Here is a 21,380-nt window from a genome sequence, read left to right on the forward strand (position 1 = left end):
AAAAATATGGACAAAAAAAAATAAAGCAGAAATTTAGAGGGCAACAAAGTTTGCCTTTGTCCCCTGAGGGTCAGAGCACATGAATGTCATTAGTCAGGGGGACACAATCGTTTTCTGTGAAGATTGGACCCTTTTGCCAACGTGAGGCTATGGTGTTGACTCGAAAAAATTTCTACACACAATAACAAAAATCATATCTTCTACATTTGTCAACGATGTTCAACTCCAGTCCTGTAGGTGGCGATAATGCACATTACAATAAACTGATCGACAAATTCTAATTCAAAAGTGTCTCTGCATCACTCGCTCACATCCTTATGTGGACTTGTGGTTTTCATCTATCATTTCCTTGGCTGAATATTAATCCCCCCCCCCCCCCCCCCTCATCTTCACGGTGCCCCCCTAGAGAAGGCAGCCCTGTGGCCGGTGGCCCATATTTAAAACCAGCGCTGCTGCACATATCGTATTAGTATACGTCCCTACGAGAGTCGGAGTTGGCAAAGCCTCATTTGGTGTTTGTAAAAACAAGTAAACAAAGGGCCCCTCTGTCAGCATAAATGACCCTGTTGTCTTTTGCTGGCTGGATTACGTTTGAGGCAGTGTGTCAAAGCCCACTTGAGCGCACACAACCGCAACATTTATGGTTGTACTCATACAGTAATGTGACACAAGACCCCTCATGGTTCCATTGCAGACTACGAGATTGTGATATCATTTCCAGGCCTCCACCCCTCCTCCATCTACAGTGACACACTCTGCTGCTGAAGAATAGCCTCTCTGTTTGCCACCTCTCTCTCTCTTACACACACTCAGTTTCGGGTGGGGAGTCGGGGTATGTATGTGAGGGTGTGTAGATAAGTGCCGTGACCATTCTCAACAGGAACGGTGATGGGAGATTGAGCGTTACAATGGCGTGACCAATCAGCATTCTCCTGAATCCTTCAGCCCTTTAACGTAACATTAGCTCACTTCCTCTGATACTTGTGCACAATTGCCACTTTAAATCACAAGTATGTTGCACACTGAGGCTGTTTTCCCCCCTGTAACTCGTAGGAGTGGAATTATGTTAAATGGTGACATGAAATATGCTTTCCATTCTCATAAGTGATATGAAATATCATTTCTATTCTTGCATTTACAGTATATTCAGTCGGGGTGCACAAAAGAAATCTAGAGAGATCCGAATCGCAGTTTTATTCATCCAGATTTATAGTTTTCTAAAAAGTATTTTATATATATATATATATATATATATATATATATATATATATATATATATATATATTTATTTTTTTATTTTATTTTTTTTTCCCGAATTGCGATTCTTATTCATCCCGATTATAAATCGCAGATACGTAATTTTCAAAAACCTATTAAAAAAATCAATAAAACATTTTTGTATGTATTTTATACGAATTGTTTTCTAAAAATGTGTTTTTAGGCCATCTCCATGCAATCGAAAGCTTTTCTAACCTGTAACCTGTTCTGAAAAAGTATATAATTATACTAAATAATACATTGCGAGAATTGGTTTGAATCAATAGTCGTATTAAGAGATTCGATTCTGAATCAAATCATCACCCCAGGAATTGGAATCGGATCGAATCATTAGGTGCCCAAAGATTCACACCCCAAATGTTTAGTTTTCCAAATATGTTTATGAAAGTAATACAAAATAATATTTTGTTTGCATTGGCACAATTTAACATGTCCAAAAAGGAGTAGGAAAAAGCAGCGCTTAGTCTACCCCCTTCTCCATGTCTTAGCAATTCCAGAAAGTTTGTTGAACATGTCCCTATTTTAACATCTTCTAATACGGAAATGATGTGGATGTAATACGCAGCGGTGTCCAAAATACTTACCATTGTATAATGCAGGGGTCTCCAAACTACAGCCTGCGGCCTGATTCGAGCCACCAGCGTCCCCAATCTGGACTTATATATATATATATATATATATATATATATCCATCCATCCATCCATTTTCTACCTACCGCTTATTACCTTCGGGGTCGCGGGGGTGCTGGAGCCTATCTCAGCTACAATCGGGCGGAAGGCGGGGTACACCCTGGACAAGTCGCCACCTCATCACAGGGCCAACACAGATAGACAGACAACATTCACATATATAAATAAATATATATATATAATAATAATGGATTAGATTTTATATCGCGCTTTTCTATTATTAGATACTCAAAGCGCTCACAGAGAAGTACTATGTACGTACAGTACAGGCCAAAAGTTTGGACACGCCTTCTCATTTCAATGTGTTTATTTTCATGACTATTTACATTGTAGATTGTCACTGAAGGCATCAAAACTGTGACACCTGTGAATTGAAAACCCTTTCCAGTGACTACCTCTTGAAGCTCATCGAGAGAATGCCAAGAGTGTGCAAAGCAGTAATCAGAGCAAATTGTGACTATTTTGAAGAAACCAGAATATTAAACATGTTTTCAGTTATTTCACCTTTTTTTTGTTAAGTACATAACCACATGTGTTTTGATGCCTTTAGTGACAATCTACAATGTAAATAGTCATGAAAATAAAGAAAACGCATTAAATGAGAAGGTGTGTCCAAACTTTTCGCCTGTGTGTGTGCGTGCGTGTGCGTGCGTGCATATATGTATATATGTATATATATGTGTATATATATATATGTATATATATACATATATATATATATATATATGTATGTATATATATGTATATATATACATATACACACATATATATATATGTATGTATATATATATGTATATATATACATATATATATATATATGTATGTATATATATACATATATATATATATATATGTATGTAATAATATACATATATATATACATACACACATATATTATATACATACATACACACACACACACAAATATATATATGTATATGTGTATATATATATATATGTGTGTGTGTGTGTGTACGTATATATATATATGTGTATATATATATGTATGTATGTATGTATGCATGCATGTATATATATATATACATGTATGTATGTATGTATATGTATATATATACATGTATGTATATATATATGTATATATATATATATACATATGTATATATGTATGTATGTATGCATTTACATATATATATATAAACATGTATGTATCTATGTATATATATATATATACACATGTATGTATATATGTATATATATATACATATGTATATATGTTTGTATGTATGCATTTACATATATATATATATATATATATATATACATGTATGTATGTATATATATATATATATAAACATGTATGTATGTATATATATATATATATATATATATATATATATATATATATATATATATATATTTATATATACATGTTTGTATGTATATATATATATAAATAACACTATAAAAAATATTTGCTTTACATGACACAACTCTTGATTTGTGAATGTATAATTTTCTTAGTATTCGGTAAACCGATACAAACTTATATTTTCAAATTGCCACCATTTTGGCTTTGACTTCAAGTCCCTTCTTTGATGTGCTTTTTGTGTCTCGTGGCGCTGATTATGTTGCAGCGACACCCAGCGGCCCCAGTTGAAACTACAACGGCCTCCTTCAAGACCGTACATAAGTGTATGCAGTTTTGCTGTAATGTGGCGTGTAACTATTTTGAAAGTAGGGATTATTTGAATATATTTGACATAATACATTTTAGCAAATTCTCTTTAAAATTCGTCGTGATGTTTGTCCACATGGCGAGGGTTAAATCAACAGATTTGAGGAAGTAAACTTCTCTGATAATGACAGGGCCTTCAATGCTAACTTTGTCTCCGTCCGACATGTTTGCCAACGTTTGCTCAGACTTTGAGCAGTGTTTGGGGACGACATTGCTGTCTTTGAAAATGTGCTTAAAGGTATAGTATCCATCATATTAACTCCATAGCTGGCTTTGTGTGTTACTAGTTTGTCAGCTTTTGGCGAGTTGTTGCATCACGTCATTAAGCTAGCTATCGTTTGGATAAAGTTAACCCACAAGCAGTTTTAATTTGAACAAATATATGATGCACCTGTGCGACGATTTGGTAAACTAGTTTTATTTTGTTTATTAGTCGACGGCCTATCAAAAATGTACTTGTCATGCTCTTGCTGATTGGGGTGATTTGAGGTTCGTCGAGTCAGCATTTTTGTATTACATAATATTACATCATTATCATGTATCGTCGAACATTTCTAATATTTTAAAACTTAAAAAATATATCCATCCATCCATTTTCTACCGCTTATTCCCTATATATATATTTTTTTTTTAAACTTTATGTAAGGAACATTTAAAAAAAAAACACAGCTAAAATGTATAAACCAGTAAATGTTGTTCGCTCACAAATGGGTTAATGAGTAAATACGAATTTGTGTTTTCGACTTTAGTTTTCGTATCAAATCAATGCCTTTAGGGCGGACACACTTTCAAGGATTAACGAAACGGTTCTTTAATAAAAATGAAAAAAAAAAAAGGCAGTTTGAAAATTATTTGTAAAAAAACAAAAAAAAACGTCATTATCCTTAGTTTGAAGTTGTATTTATTTACTTTAGTCTTATTTTTATTTCATTCAATCAATATTATATTAAAAATAACTGATTCCACGTTAAAATAAACCAATGAAAAGTACCAGACAGAAGTGTAAATACTATAATCACACAAATACATTATTAGCTATTTAACTCAGAAGACTAATAAGGCCATATTTGTATTTCACAAAATAAATAAAACATCACCTCCTATATTTTCATCATCATAATTAAAAAACAATTGACATTGTTTTGTTCCACTGTCAAGTGTGTTTCATATACTAACACTAAGTCACTGTTCTATAACTAATTTTTTTTTAACATCTCAGTTTTTTTAGGTTATATACCTGTACTTTGTGTTTACAAATCTGTTTTAGAATTTTTCTTTGTGCCTTGTACATCATTTTTAAAAATATTACACTCTACCAGTTCATTATATTTCAATCAGTTTAATGGTTTGAATAGTAGGTTTGTGGGTTCCCCGTATTCATTTCTACAAATACAGCTCTCTTTTGTAAAAGGAAGATTGTATTTAAATGTGCAAATGGTATGTTTACACTTGCCAAATTCAATATGCCTGAAAAAGAGTAGGAAGAAACTGAATTTACTTAATCTGTCTCCATGTGATGATCAGTTCGCTTCTTGTGTTTAAACAAGTTAGCACTTTCTAATATGGAAAGCGGATGCCCTTTTGCTTATTTTCCCCCATTTTGCATGTTTTGTTTAATTGTATTTCCTCAATGTGCCTGTTAGCACTCTAGACCCCACTGTTACTGCATTGTCAGCTTCCCAATATTGCTTGTTGATCAGCTTAGTGTCAGCTAACCTTTCAGCAGTAAGCACACATGCATGAATTGCATATTTTTGGCTTCTGTGAAGGTTGATGTGGGCGACCGTTGCCCACTTTGTCTGCTACACAAGCTCATGACACCCGGAAAGCCAGTCAGGATGCTGCTGCTGCTGCTACGGTTGTGCAACACACACACTCACACCAACACACAGACGTTTTGATTTAGTCAGTATAGAGCTTTCAAGACCACAGTGATACTAACATTGTGAAGCACTTCAACCAGGTATGACAATTACTGTTGTTATTGTTTTCATCTTGTGTTGACTAATCCTCACCTGTTCATTGTTTTATTTAGCGACCGTGTGACATCTAATGACCACAATTGTATGACTTTCTGTACCTACTTGATACATTACTCTACACGAAAGTTTTAGATGTAATTTTAGCACATGAAAACTTAAAGCTGCTTCTTTTTAGTGTTTTAAGTTAATTGTTATTCTCTTATTGAATATAAAAAAATAAGGAACTCAAGTTGGCTGAGGAAGTGACTGCTTGGATTTCTCAATAATGGTTTATGTCCCACATGAGTGAGGTCGATAAAATGAGAAGTATAAAGTGCGAAACTTTGGTATTGCTGTCGGCGTTTGACATTGAAATAGTCATTGGCATTTTGGAGGCGTGCAGTTAGAACAAGGCAGCATATTAAGAGTGTGTGTGGAGGGGCTCTGTGTCACCAACTGCTGACAGTGCAACTTTAAAGCTGTAAGTCAATGCAGTTTTTAAACAGTCTTGGTTTCCTCCAACTACATTTTTATTTTACATTTCTCAACATAGGGATATATTATAATTACTTGGATTGGGAGTTTTTTTTGCTGCACGCTGGATTTTTTTCTTATTGTTTTCCTTTATTTTCATCAAATCTACAGTATTGGTGTGGAACATTATCGGCTGTTCAATTTGAAAACTACTTGTATTTGCTCTCTTGCTTGGAAGTCATCATCTACTATTTGATACTAATTTACTTTCACCCAAAGGACTTAAAAAAAAAAAAGACAAATGTCATCAACCGCATAAAAGTAAAACAGAGAACCAGACTCAGCATTTTATAAATGGCTCAGCCATATTCCGCTTAATCAGCAAAGGTTTTTCTTAATGTAGTCTATTGAAGTTCGGAGAAAACCTTCTATGTGACTGAACCATATTTGATTGGTGTTCGATAACTATATGCCTGTTTATCAGTTAGTTGTAAGATTGTAAACAATCCTTTTTTGTCTGCTCCTTCATCAGGCTGCCTTCCCCATATCTGTGTCACCCTCCATGGCTGCTGATGACTACAACCCTGTAAGTTTATTCATATCTTAAAAGTCTGGACCCCTCTGTTTTGTTAGCTAGAGTCTTGAGCTAAAAAAAATGCGTGCATCAACATGTCTAATTGTTGACACATCTATCTGGATTTTTTAATGTTTTCTATGCAACCAAAATAATGTTGCATATATTTTTGGTCAGAAGAGACACATTTGCAAAACGTGCTATCTCGTTCATATCGTAACTGATTTGCTTGTGACCCTAATATGTGGTAATGACTAATAGATGATAATATGGCTTACTTGGAGAGACAATTTCTGAAACAGGAAGCTAACATACTGTTGGGCAAGACATTTCCATTAGGGGTGCAACTAATGGGTATTTTGATAGTCGATTTATCATCATCGACTATATTAAAGATTACTTGCAAATTGGATTAAGAAGCATCCAACTATTCAGTAGCTCTAATTAAATTATTCCTGAGTGTATTATTATTAAATAATTTAAGTTTAACTTGTTATATTTATGCATGTGCTAACTAACAAAAATAATAATGGTGATGTCTTTCAGAAATATTTATTCCTACTGTAACTGTGCTGCTCATTAGAGCTGCATGAAGTTGCCCACCGCCCCTCTCAAAACCCTGTAAAATAGTCTCATTCACTTGTTCTAGGTTTATGTCGTTGAAGGGGTTGTTTGTACTGTTATCGTTTGTGTTATTAAAAATTATTTTATAGGTCAATCAAGGTTCAGCCAGCCTATTTTTCCAAATTAAACCAAAAGTCTCATTTGTTTGTGCCGTTCAAATTATTGATTGTGTTATTTTCCGATTTTGAGATTTTATACATTAAATTTACGAAAGTGACGTCTTCAAATGCCAACGTATGGACGGTGCTGATATACCAGCTGGGGAAAAGCATCCCTGCAAAGGCCCTGTACACCTTTTGTTAAACTAAACAGACACAACAATAGGCTTTAGTCATCATACAAGTCATCCTGCAACTATTGATGATAGATTCTTTAGCTTCTTTCTTCATCAGGCGTTTCAGCTCGATGTTCCTTTGGAAAAATTTATCAAATTCATCCTGAAAAAGGTTGAATACAAAGACAAACGGTATTAAGCAAAAAAAAAGGAACATACTGTACAATTTTGAAGCTTTGCACCTGTACTTGTGTTTTTAATGAGCACATTTGGCAGGCGGTTAAGTCCCTGTACTTTTGTGTTTAAAAGAGCCAAGTCTATCCATCAATCACCAGCTATTGACAGAAAAGCCTACTACTGTAAGGAGTGTCACAGCCATGTCTATTCAACATGTGACAGGGAGCCTGGAATTAACAGCCCAATGGTGTTCAAAAACACAAATGACTCCCTGCACACTGGCTGTTCAAAGTGTTTTTTTGTATGGAGACTCGCGTGTGCAGGTAGCCCCAGAACTGTGCGAGGGCAGAATGCAACTCCTTACTTTTATAATTATACGTTTTTTAGACTTACCGTACCGGTACTTTAAAATTTTACTTTAAAAACAAGATGCAAAACTATTTGTTTTGTCATGTTTGATGTTGCACACTGCATCGAGATGATCTGCAACTGTGACTGCCTGAAGAAAAAAAACATTGGATTTAAGATTTTTTCATTAGGACAGTTTCCCAAATCACAATCTGTGGCGCATGCATAATACCTATTGCGTGCTATCACTATTAAGGTGTTGAGTGAAGCCAAATGTAATGAGAGTTCTGAGCCCCATTATCATGAGAAAGGTGAAAGCAAATATTGCACAGGGGTGTTTCCATTCCAGATGTCAAGGGTGAGTAACAGAAATGAGTGGATGCATGTGTTCAAATCCAGACTGACGTCTGACAGTGGGTAACTGAAATATGTGAGGAGAGCAGGTCACTTGCCATGGCTGACGGGGATTGCGATAACATTCACGTCCTCCCTAAGATTATTCCCTTATAATACGACTTGCAAGTTACTTACCTCTCTGGGAAGGAATAATAGTCATACTATTCCACAGCACCTGTGTCTTTGCAAGTTCAGCCGCAGTTGAAGCAGAGTTCAAAAATATAAAACAAGGTCTTTTCAAACATCCATCCATCTATCCATCTTCTTCCGCATATCCGAGGTCGGGTCGCGGGGGCAGCAGCCTAAGCAGGAAAGCCCAGACTTCCCTCTCCCCAGCCACTTCGTCCAGCTCCTCCCGGGGGATCCCAGGCCAGCCGGGGGAGATAGTCTTCCCAACATTTCCTGGGTCTTCCCCATGGCCTCCTACCGGTCGGACGTGCCCGAAACACCTCCCTTATCTGGCTCCTCTCGATGTGGAGGAGCAGCGGCTTTACTTTGAGCTCCTCCCGGATGACAGAGCTTCTCACCCTATCTCTAAGGGAGAGCCCCTCCACCCGGCGGAGGAAACTCATTTCGGCTGCTTGTACCCGTGATCTTTTCCTTTCGATCATGACCCAAATCTCATGACCATAGGTGAGGATGGGAACGTAGATCGACCAGTAAATTGAGAGCTTTGCCTTCCAGCTCAGCTCCTTCTTCACCACAACGGATCGATACAGCGTACTGAAGACGCCGCACCGATCCGCCTGTCGATCTCACGATCCACTCTCCCCTCACTCGTGAACAAGACTCCAATGTACTTGAACTCCTTACTGCCGGCAATGCGGACTAAGCTCTGACACTGATTATACAGGGAGCGGACCGCCACAATAAGACAGTCCGTTACCCCATACTCTCTGAGCACTCCCCACAGGACTTCCCGGGGTACACGGTCGAATGCCTTCTCCAAGTCCACAAAGCACATGTAGACTGGTTGGGCAAACTCCCATGCACCCTCAAGGACCCTGCCTAAAGTATAGAGCTGGTCCACAGTTCCACGACCAGGACGAAAACCGCACTGTTCCTCCTGAATCCGAGGTTCGACTATCCGGCGTAGCCTCCTCTCTAGTACACCCGAATAGACCTTACCGGGAAGGCTGAGGAGTTTGATCCCACGATAGTTGGAACACACCCTCCGGTTCCCCTTCTTAAAGAGCGGAACCACCACCCCGGTCTGCCAATCCTGAGGACCTCCCCCGATGTCCACGCAATGTTGCAGTGTCTTGTCAACCAAGACAGCCCCACATCATCCAGAGCCTTAAGGAGCTCCGGGCGGTTCTCATCCACCCCCGGGGCCTTGCCACAGAGGAGCTTTTTAACTACCTCAGCAACCTCAGCCCCAGAAATAGGGGAGCCCACCACAGGTTCCCCAGGCACTGCTTCCTCATAGGAAGACGTGCTGGTAGGATTGAGGAGGTCTTCGAAGTATTCCCTACACCGATCCACAACATCCGCAGTCGAGGTCAGCAGAACACCATCCCCACCATACATGGTGTTGATATTGCACTGCTTCCCCTTCCTGAGACGGCGGATGGTGGTCCAGAATCGCTTCGAAGCCGTCCGGAAGTCGTTTCCATGGCTTCCCCGAACTCTTCCCATGTCCGAGTTTTTGACTCCGCGACCGCTGAAGCCGCACACCGCTTGGCCTGTCGGTACCTGTCTGCTGCCCCTGGAGTCCTATGAGCCAAAAGAGCCCGATAGGACTTTTTCTTCAGCTTTACGGCATCCCTCACCGCTGGTGGACCCAGCGGGTTCTAGGATTACCGCCACGACAGGCGCCAACCTCCTTGCGGCCACAGCTCCAATCGGCCGCCTCGACAATAGAGGTACGGAACATCGTCCACTCGGACTCAATGTCCAGCGCCTCCCTCGTGACATGTTCAAAGTTCTTCCGGAGGTGGAAATTGAAACTCTCTATCACATGAGACTCTGCCAGGCGTTCCCAGCAAACCCTCACAATGCGTTTGGGCCTGCCAGGTCTGTCTGGCATCCTCCCCCACCATCGCAGCCAACTCACCACCAGGTGGTGATCGGTAGAAAGCTCCACCCCTCTCTTCACCCGAGTGTCCAAAACATGAGACTGCAAATCCGATGACACAACTACAAAGTCGATCATGGAACTGCGGCCTAGGGTGTCCTGGTGCCAAGTGCACATATGGACACCCTTATGTTTGAACATGGTGTTTGTTATTGACAATCTGTGACGAGCACAAAAGTCCAATAACAAAACATCACTCGGGTTCAGATCCGGGCGGCCATTCTTCCCAATCACGCCTCTCCAGGTTTCACTGTCGTTGCCAACATGAGCGTTGAAGTCCCCCAGTAGAACGAGGGAATCACCCGGGGGAGTACTCTCCAGTACTCCCTCGAGTGAATCCAAAAAGGGTGGGTACTCTGAGCTGCCGTTTGGCGTGTAAGCGCAAACCACAGTCAGGACCCGTTCCCCCACCCGAAGGCGGAGGGAAGCTACCCTCTCGTCCGCTGGGTTGAACTCCAACGTGCAGGCTTTGAGCCGGGGGGGCAACAAGAATTGCCACCCCAGCCCGTCGCCTCTCACTGCCGACAACGCCAGAGTGGAAGAGAGTCCAGCCCCTCTCAAGAGAACTGGTTCCAGAGCCCTTGCTGTGCGTCGAAGTGAGTCCGACTATATCTAGCCGGAACTTCTCCACCTCACGCACTAGCTCAGGCTCCTTCCCCCCAAGCGAGGTGACGTTCCACGTCCCAAGAGCTAGCTTGTGTAGCCGAGGATTGGACCGCCAAGTGTCCTGCCTTCGACTGCTGCCCAGCTCACACTGCACCCGACCTCTATGGCCCCTGCTATGGGTGGTGAGCCCATTGGAGGGGGGACCCACGTTGCCTCTTCGGGCTGTGGCCGGGCCCGTCCCCATGGGGCACTTGCCATCGTGCCCCACCTCCAGGCCTGGCTCCAGAGGGGGGCCCCGGTGACCCGCGTCCGGGCGAGGGAAATCTGGGTCCTTTGTTTGTGTTCTTCATAAAGGTCTTCGAGCTGCTTTTTGTCTGATCCCTCACCTAGGACCAGTTTGCTTTGGGAGACCCTACCAGGGGGCGTACAATCCCCCGGACAACATAGCTCCTAGGATCATTGGGACACGCAAACTCCTCTACCACGTTAAGGTGGCAGCTCAAACATTTTTTCAAACATGAAAACTTAAAAAAAGAACATTTGACATGTGTTAAATTGTATTTTGTAAACATGAAAACTTACCTACAAGGGTGGATCGTTTTATGCCCGCCATCTTTCTTTCATCGCAAGAACCATGCAGATTTGTTCTGCTAAAAAAACAAAATAAATAATGATATTGCCATTCACCCTGCATCCACTGTAGAATAGCATATGCAAATGGATGCTTACCCTTGTAAGGAAACACGCGCCTAATGAAAATGCAGTGGAAAACAAGAAAAAGAGTAAAACTGCAATTTATACAAATGAAAACGAACCATCAGCAGCCTCTGAAACCCAAAATTATCTTTGCAAAACACTTGTGCATTTGATGCCTTATGACAGAGCTACTTATGTAGTGCTTTCTGTGACAGCATTTCTCTTGAAAATGTAGCACAGCTACAAATTTCATAAACTGGTAAAAGCCATCACCACACAGGGTGTGACCCAACAGGTCTACATAGAGAGGGCCAGATTGCTGAAGGAAATATTTGAAATTGTCCACATTTGGTACACTACAAAGAGATGGGCAATGCAACCTATCCACTATAATGCAGAAAAACACTGCAAATAAGCAAGTATATATTCCTCAAAACAATGTTCTTCACAGTATTGCAACCTAAACAAACTAAGCACAAGGCCAGTTGCCTTAATATTTACCTCCATTGGTGTCCTCCAGACCTCTGTCATGTCTCATCTTGTGACTGCTGTGGAAGAGGGACTCAGCCTTTCTGACCTATATATATATGTATGTATGTACACCCCGCCTTCCGCGGGGTACACCTGGACAAGTCGCCACCTCATCGCAGGGCCAATATATATATATATATATATATATATATATATATATATATATATATATATATATATATATATATATATATCCATCCATCCATCCATTTCCTACCGCTTATTCCCTTCGGGGTCACGGGGGGTGCTGGAGCCTATCTCAGCCACAATCGGGCGGAAGGCGGGGTACACCCTGGACAAGTCGCTACCTCATCGCAGGGCCAATATATATATATATGTATGTGTATGTGTGTATATATATATATATATATATATATATATATATATACAGTATATCACTTATTAGTTTCACATTTAAAGTTGAATTGCTGACATGAATGGACTTTTGCACAATATTAAAATGTGTTTATTTTAGATAGAACTTGGTCAAAATATTTCAGTAAGTAATTTTTGGAAACATTAGACAATACTGTGATATATTAATCATGATCATTTTGGTCACAATAATCATGATTGTTACATATCTAGTCTGTAGTGTATCCTTGCATATTTTAAAGATGTCATTCATCATTTATATGGTCAGATTTATTTTTAGCAGGAGCCATAGCTTAATAAGAAAGTTGAGGTGGTATACTGTATTGTGTGTGCGTGTGTGTGAATGGAGAGATAACAGCTACATGAGAGAGAGAGAGCGAGCGTGTGTGTGTGTGACGCTTTGAGTATGAAACAGGATGTTCCACACCGTCTCTTTTTTGTGAGGTCAATCACATCACCCTCACCCATTCTCACCTCTTTTCTCTGCTGCTTAAGGTCTCCCTGCGACACAAGTCAAAGAAGAAGAGCCGGGGGGGTAAGTTGTCATCCTCCAGTCCACATCGGATTGTCTGTTGGGCCCCTTTACTGTAATTTGGAGCGTCTGTCGGCGTGCGTCAAGTTGGCTAGACTATTAGTGTCCATTGCTCTTACTTTCAGTTCTGCTTAACTTGTGCCCAGTAGCCAATGGAAACAAATTTGTTTGTCATTGCCCTTTTGTGACTCATATCTGTAAAAAGTAGGCTAAGAATAGCATAAAAAATATATTTGTATTTTTTATCTTTTATTTTTTGGTTATAATGTTGGCACTTGTTGTGACCTGTTTTTAGGTGAATGGAAATGTTTGATCTGCCACACATTCTTTAACTGTTTGCGTGTGTCTCACTGTGGCTTTTGTCTTGCACAGGCAATGCTGCGATGAGCAGGCGGCGTGTGTCGGTCAAAGAGCTCGGGCAGCCAGACCACCAAGGCTGGCTGTACAGGAAGAACAAGAGCATGGGCTTCCTGGGAATCAAATGGAAGAAGTTCTGGTTTGTTCTGAAGAAGACAGCACTGTATTGGTACACAAATCCCATGGTGAGCATTTCTGTGTTTTCTTTCTTGGTTTTTCACTTGTGATGATCTACAATAAACTTACAGGAAGCAAGGAAGCAGCAGACCACTCGGTGATGTAAACATAGGGACACAGTAGTGATCACAAGGCTGCTATTAATAGTTTGTCTGTGTTAGTGCTTATAATAACAATATCACTAATACTTGTTTAATATTCAAGTCACAAAATGTAAATGGAGAATTGTTGGCGGTTTTTGAATGGTTATTTATTGGATTTTATGGGCGAAATAGTGGAGTTCCCATTGGCTGCGCTGTAAGCAGACTTTTATCTAAGCTTATTTAATATTTAGAATGCATTTTATAAAAATCCATCCGTTGTAATGTCTGTTATAATGATTGTGAACGATAGACACAATTCCAAAAAACAATGCAGTGCCCCTTTAATGTAATATTATATATACATGTTCCAAATAAACTAAATCATTACCATTACCATTAGTATGACATGCTTCACTGTTTAAATGTATTTTACTCACACTTCTACACTGATGTCTTTAGAAAGATTATATAGGGATGTTACGGTATACACATTTCTTTTCACGGTTATTGTGATCAAAATTATCACTGTTATCATTATAATCGCTGTATTTTTAAATGTACTCAAAAGTTTTAAAAAAGTACTTGTACTGAAGTCTTTCAACCAAGCTGTATTTAAAAACACAACCAACACATTCAAAATGATTTCCTTTGTAGAAGAAACATTATTGTAGATTACAACACTGAATGTGCATATAAAAGCAACACAAGCGTTATAAACAACGTAGTATGGTAGAAAAAAATAACATGAATAAAATAAATGTGAAAATTGTGCAAGATAGCACTTTATGGATGTAAGAGATAAAAAAAAAATTAAAAAAACATTTTGCAAGGTGGCACCTGATGGCCATAAGACCTAACTGCACTTTTTGTCCATATAGATCAGGGGTGTCAAACTCAAATACAGAGTGGGCCAAAATTTAAAACTGAACAAAGCCGCGGGCCAAGGTTGAACAAATTAACCTTTTTGATAGGTACCCAAACAAGTTTTGCATTAAATATTGAACAAGCAGGGCTTATATAACTTTATAGTGACATGCAAAATCGAGTTTCAAATAATAATAATAATAATAATTAAAAAATATCAATGGCATATCAAATACAATTTAAATAAAAATGTAATGCCTCTTTTCTATTTGCAGCCTTCTGAGGTAAATATCAACATTAACTTTTTCCACAGGCTAATAAATTTTAAAATAAAATAATGAATAAACCAACCATTCAGGACTTTAAACTGCTCAGTTTGCAACACACTGATCTAATCTGATGTGCCCAAGCCAGATAACTGCCATCCGTTCTTGGATACTAGTTCATTAATGTCGGGGCTCAGGCTTTGAACTGAGGCATCCCTCATTGTCGAACGTAGGTGTTCATCAGTCATTATATCTCGTATTCCACAGTCTTGGGGGCGTGCCTTACAGGCACTGCTTTTAACGTCCTCTACGAGCTGACGTCACGTCCACTTTACATCCCTTCTAACAACGTGCCCGCCCAGTCACAAGATATGAGCGACTCCTGTACGCACACACACGTAAATGCAAAGCATACTTCATCAATAGCAATACAGTTTACACTGAGAGTGGCCATATAAGCAACTTTAACATTGTTAGAAATATACGCCACACTGTGAATCCACACCAAACAAGAATGATAAACATATTTTGGGAGAACATCCGCACAGTAACACAACATAAACGCAACGGAACAAATACCCAGAACCCTTTGCAGCACTAACTCTTCCGGGACGCTACAATATACACCCCCGCTACCTCACAGTGTGGCGTATATTTCTAACAATGTTAAAGGTTTTTATACTGGCACCCTCAGTGTAACCTGTATCGCTGAAGATCAAGTATGCGTTGCATTCACTTCTGTGTGCGTGCCAAAGCCGCACATATTATGTAACTGAGCCAGCACTCGTTCGACTGGACGAAAAGGGGACGTTACAATTCTCGGGAGGGGCACTGAAATTTGGGAGTCTCCCGTGAGGTTTGGCAAGTATGAGATTAGCGGTGTACCGCGGCACCGCCGCTGTATATAATCGGCTGGCCAGCTCTAGTGTTAATTTGATATCACCTCACGGGCCAAGTGAAATTACACGGCGGGCCAAGTTTGGCCGCGGGCCAGAATTTGATACCATGATATATATATCTTAACTGATGCAATCACATCCATGTCGCCCTATCATGTCTCAATACAATACAAGGTGGAATTCATCTTTGAGGCAATCGGAGCACTGGGTACCTTTTTAAAGTGGTGGCTCTCTTATGGTGCGCAAATTTAATCTCTGCCTCTAAGATGTCAGTGCAAGACAAGGCTCTCGACAAAACTGCAAAGGACAGCTTTTTAGCGTCATGTTACCCTTAACTGTTTGCTTTTAGACTTAACATAGCAGTGAGGTGTGTTCAGTGATACTCTGGAATCACAGACTCTAAGGCTTGCGTTAATTATTATTGGACTATTACAGTATGCTACAACTTTTTTTGGCTTTATGGTGGTTTATTTTGCAGCTATACTCAATAATTAAAAAAAAAAAGCTCAGAGACTGAATCACCAGCGTGTGTTTAATCATATTATATTGCATATTTTTGGTGAAAATGTTTGCCTAAAATCTAGGCGTAAAGTATGCCCCTACATCCGGCTCACTCATCTCTAGGTATCGTTTACATTTTAACCTATACTAGTACCAAATCGGTACTTTACAAACGGTGTTGGTACTTAAACCGGTACTAACAAGAAATTCAAACTTTGCATGTTATGCAATGTCAAAGTACATTTCTTTCATGCAGCTCTTGATTATGCAGGTTGGCCTCATATATGCAGCTTCACCACATTCAGTATAGTCTCAGCAATGACTCACGCCATCACTGCTGTGGCTGCACCAGCCTGCCTTTAGAAGTAAAAACTACAAAGCTGTGTCGAGAATAGCGCACCACAGTTGACTCTGCTGGACTGAGAACTACTGTCTGACTTGCCATGTTTGAGTTTGTAAATGTCACAATCACACAGTGAGAGGAAATAGGCAAAGTAGCCGACAACAAGCGGCTTTGTCAGGAAGTGGCTTAAAGTTTTTATATGTCGTCGACATGTTTGTTGCAGGCAGAGAAAGCCGAGGGCTACATTGACCTCACCAACTTCATGATAGACCGAGCCATAGAGTGCAAGAAGAAACAGTAAGCTTAAAATGTTTTCTCTCAGCCTCCTTTAATTTTCAATCCCTGGTGACACACTTATATGAAATTAGTGATGAAGAGGCCATTTATTTGACATGTACTAATGTAATAGCATCCATGTGCTCAGTTTTACATTCCAATGTTCTTTTGTCTAGTGCGTTCAAAGCTTGCCACCCGCAAGTCATGACGTTTTATTTCGCTGCTGAGAGCCAGGAAGAAATGAACTTGTAAGTAATACCAACAACACACAATGATACTAGTATCCAAAGGATACATCAAATACAATGAAATGTTTGTAAACACCCCCTGTGGTATTTGTGTGTTTTTGTGTTTTGTAGATGGTTGAATAAGCTAGGGCTTGCCTCCATTCATTATGAGTCGACAGCACCAAACACAGCAGCTGGTAAGCTACGTCAATTATGTTTCCCGTTGATTTAAGTTTATTTTTCACTCATTTTAATATATAACTTTTTTGCTAATTCAATAGGTAAATATTTCCAAAACAATCCTATAAATACAGACTTAGTAGATCAATTTAGTGAGGTGACTTTAAGACAGGCTAAAAGTGGAACCAACAAAGTGCTACAGCTCAGAATCAAATTGAAAAGTTATTTGATTTAACATTCTTCAATTATTATTACGTAAGACAGTTAAACACTCTTTAAAAAATTAAATGACGTGGAGGCTTAAAATTGTTTGTCTATTCTAGCTAATAATTTTTTAACTATGTAAAAATTGTACAAATACAAATAGGAAAATGATTTTAAAAAGTTGTATTTGAAAAATTTTAGGCCTATTTTGACAATTGTGAAAGGGGGAATAAAAGTTAACCATTGTTGTCTTTGATTAGTGATGATAGGTACAGCAGCTAATTAGTTGAACAGTCGCGAGTTACCTGCTAGTACTACCAGTTAAGGCTGCGCAATCAATTGAATTTCAATCACGATCACAATTTTGGCCTTTTATGATTAAATGAGCGTGAACATCGGCAACGTTAACAAGTAGGCTCCGCAGCATATCAAATCAAGCACTTTCACTACAGTCAGCCAACCACTAGGGGGCGAATGAAAGACATTGGATTTATGTGAGAGTGAGTGAGTAAGGAACAAAAGGTGTCAGTATATTGGCTAGTAGCCAGCAGAGCCTAAAAATATTAAGAAAAATAAATGCATTATCACATCAGTACCCTCCCCTCCCGCAAGGTTATATTCACAGGGTGCCAACAGGAACGCATTTTAAACATGGAACACGCCTGCACGCCTCGCCGTTTTCAAAGCAACCACCTGCTTGTTCCGCGAAACTCAGAAATGCTCCAGCGCCGAGGAACCAAAGCTTACCCAAGGCTGCGTTGCACAATGTGCACATCCAAACAAATCAGCGAGTTGCGGCCACACATTAAGTGCTAACACCTCTGCCCTTCTTTCCTCAACCGTCATCGCTTGCCCGCAACATGACGCTAACAATCCAAATAGAGTGGTGGTTGGATACAAAGTTGACCACCATGCGCGCAAAGCCCCAACAAAAGGACAAAATGGAAAGTGCAGTAAAAATATATTTTACATTGATACAAATAACCGTGTTTATTATCTTGGCCATAATCGTGCAGCCCTATTACCAGCTAAACGGCAGAAATCGAAGAAAAAGTAAAATCTCCTTCAATGCTGGCTCTAGTAAGGTAAGAGCAGGGACATCAAGCAGTAACTGCTTGTATGTCACGTTTGGAGGTCATGCATGATTCTAGTTTAAGCTCTGTACGACTTAATGAACATATTTTCCCTGCAATGACAAGAATGTTCACTTTCAGAGTGTTACAGTGAAGCCAGTGACCAAGAAGAAGCTGAAAACACAGAGATACCTCCACCACCATACACCATGGATGTGTCTGGTCCCCCTGGTAGGACACATCAGGTCAGTGCCACACTTGGAGAAAATATGCTAATTTAAAATAAGGCGTGTCAAATAATGGCGTTGATTAATTACAGTCATATTGAGAGCATTATGTTTTTTGAATGACGTTAATCGAATGTTTAATCTCTATCGTTACTGCCTCTGTATGCCAGCGGGTTAACTCGCCTTCTTCTTGTGCTTGACTGGGAGCAGCAACAGTACCGCCATGCGGCATAAAGATAGTATGTAGCCACAGCGAAAAAGAGGTCTCACTCTGTCCCAAGACTGATGTTTTAATACATTTATTTGTTTATTTGTTAAATCTGTTCCTTTAAAGCACCTTTGGTAACAGATATGCTAGTGCTGTGATTGATGGCTCTGTTTTATTTATTTTCCATAATCTGAAGCAACCAGTTCAACATTCAATAATTATTGCTCAGAAAATGGTTCTTACCTAGCACTTTATATGGACCTGATGTTTTATTGTTTTAAATAAAACATATGTTAGAGCCTGTTAAAAACAATAAATTATATCTATCTCTATAATAATGTAATACTTTTGAACAAAAATACTTCAAATTGAGGGCTTTTCTCAGCATTTTTTACTTTAATAGATTACAGATCAAAATTCATTATTGGCTCATTTTTAATCGCTAGACTGCACTACTTAGAATAACTTTTAACCTTGATTATCTTGGTTCTCTAGGGTGCTCTTCCCCAACCATACTCCTCCACAATCCCCAGTGAAGCAAATGGCTCGCACTCCTCACCCGTCAGTACGATAACGTCGGAGAGTTCCTCCGCCTCGTCGCTCTCCAAGCAGCGTCAGTCATGGTTAGACCTGGTCGCTCAAGCGTCTCCACCTCCTGTCACTAGCGAAGTGGCAGTGGTGTGCTCAGTCCAGGTGCACTCGCATCAACCTCCATCATTAGAGGCAGAAGGCTTGGAGAGTTCAGCTCCTCCAGAGTCTGCTGACATGGGGTTTAACGAGGAAGGACCGGCAGGTGCCGAAGACATGGGTGAGTCTTTGGGTTTAAAATGTGTTCGTCAGTCCTCTGTGTATTATTGCTGATGTATTATCATCATGCTGCTGCAGGGGATCAAAGTACCAGCTCTGATGAGATGGAGAAGCTTTACATCCATCTGAAGGAAGCAAGCCTCTCACCTATAGGAGACCGCAAACCATCCACCAAACGGGAATTCAGGGCCTCCTTTATAAAGCGCTGCAAAAACCACACCGTCAATGATAAACTGCATCTAATCAGGACGCTGAACAGCACGTTAAAGGTACATCTTGTCGTCCTATTATGCTTTTTTTTTTTTTTATATATATTTATATTTTGTAGTACTCAACAGGTTATATATTATCTTCCATCCCAGTCCAAACAGGCAGATCTGCAGGCACTAGATCAGGTGCTGTCCAACCCTGAGCTTACCTCAGTCAGGTTCAGAGAATGGAAGGAAGCCAACGCGCCTTTGGTGTACGAAATTTGTGTGCAAAGTGACCAGCAGGCAGCGTCAGATGCCCCACAAGATGCAGAGGCTGCCATTGCTGTTCCTGTGGCAGAGACCAGTTTATAAATACTGCTCAGGACTTTGGACTTATCACATGTGAGACTACTGTAGACTTTAAACTCTTTTTAACCAGCAAATGGATCCTACATGGAAAGACTTTGTTTTTCTTAAGTGGAATATGTGCAGTCATTGTTATTGGGCAGATCACATTAAAATGTGAAATGCATTCTATTACATTTGCTTTGTAAGACTAGCAAACATTTCAAGCAATTGCTTTTATTTTGGGGCATTTTTCATGACCAGGTTCATTTGATTTTCTACATCAAAACACTTTTGTTTGTCATCTCTACTTAGATGGCATCAGTAGCAACCATGTTTTTAAATGCTCTCACTCATATGGGTGCCATGCACCTTTTTATGCTTGTTACAGGAGAACCACAGATTAAATATGTATTATAATTCTTAAACATTTTAAGTGTTGGGTTAATAAAACTGTTTGGATGATTTAAGACTATTTTCTTCAATGTAATTTAATTATAGTACCGGTACTGTCCAATACAGTATACTGTGCTATGAATGTAAACACCTGTAAATTCAACCAGGCAAATATTTCAATTGTAATCCAACACAACCCACCAACATCCAAAAAACAGTTTTCAAGATTTTAAACACGTGTAAAATATTTCTTGATGCAAGACAGGATGCTGTAATTGTTTCCTCATAAACATTGATTATACTGCATATTTGTGATATTTCAATTTGTATTATATCTGATGTTTAGTGATTGTATTTGCATGTTAATAAACCATGACACAAATTATTTTCTACATCAAGAACGATTCAGATTGCAGTATTAAAAAAAAAACGTGGAAACGTTATGAC

At 39.6% G+C, this 21,380-nt stretch overlaps 1 protein-coding gene across 6 annotated transcripts; it reads left to right on the plus strand.

Moving 5' to 3' along the window:
* Positions 1 to 3,567: 3,567 nt before the first annotated feature.
* Positions 3,568 to 21,318, plus strand: ipcef1 (interaction protein for cytohesin exchange factors 1). 6 transcript variants are annotated; one of them, XM_061968600.2, is made up of 11 exons: positions 3,568 to 3,621; positions 6,632 to 6,685; positions 13,273 to 13,312; positions 13,682 to 13,851; positions 17,023 to 17,096; positions 17,252 to 17,323; positions 17,435 to 17,499; positions 18,901 to 19,004; positions 19,690 to 20,002; positions 20,080 to 20,270; positions 20,364 to 21,318. In XM_061968600.2, the coding sequence occupies exons 2-11, from the start codon at positions 6,662 to 6,664 to the stop codon at positions 20,562 to 20,564; spliced, it is 1,254 nt and encodes a 417-aa protein (XP_061824584.2). In that variant the 5' UTR covers positions 3,568 to 3,621; positions 6,632 to 6,661; the 3' UTR covers positions 20,565 to 21,318. The 6 variants fall into 6 exon arrangements, with proteins under 6 accessions (XP_061824584.2, XP_061824581.2, XP_061824582.2 ...); XM_061968597.2 differs by having other exon boundaries at positions 3,570 to 3,902; XM_061968598.2 differs by having other exon boundaries at positions 3,577 to 3,663.
* The last annotated feature ends 62 nt before the right edge of the window (positions 21,319 to 21,380 follow it).

This window comes from Nerophis lumbriciformis, linkage group LG08, assembly GCF_033978685.3.
Source record: "Nerophis lumbriciformis linkage group LG08, RoL_Nlum_v2.1, whole genome shotgun sequence".
Taxonomy (NCBI): domain Eukaryota; kingdom Metazoa; phylum Chordata; class Actinopteri; order Syngnathiformes; family Syngnathidae; genus Nerophis; species Nerophis lumbriciformis.

Excerpts from the sequence above, each read along its gene's own strand:
- ipcef1 (XM_061968597.2), top strand. The coding sequence starts at position 3,789 with ATGACAGGGCCTTCAATGCTAACTTTGTCTCCGTCCGACATGTTTGCC. Across the intron at positions 17,097-17,251 it reads ATAGAGTGCAAGAAGAAACA|TGCGTTCAAAGCTTGCCACC; the intron begins GTAAGCTTAAAA and ends TCTTTTGTCTAG. Across the intron at positions 17,324-17,434 it reads AGCCAGGAAGAAATGAACTT|ATGGTTGAATAAGCTAGGGC; the intron begins GTAAGTAATACC and ends TGTGTTTTGTAG.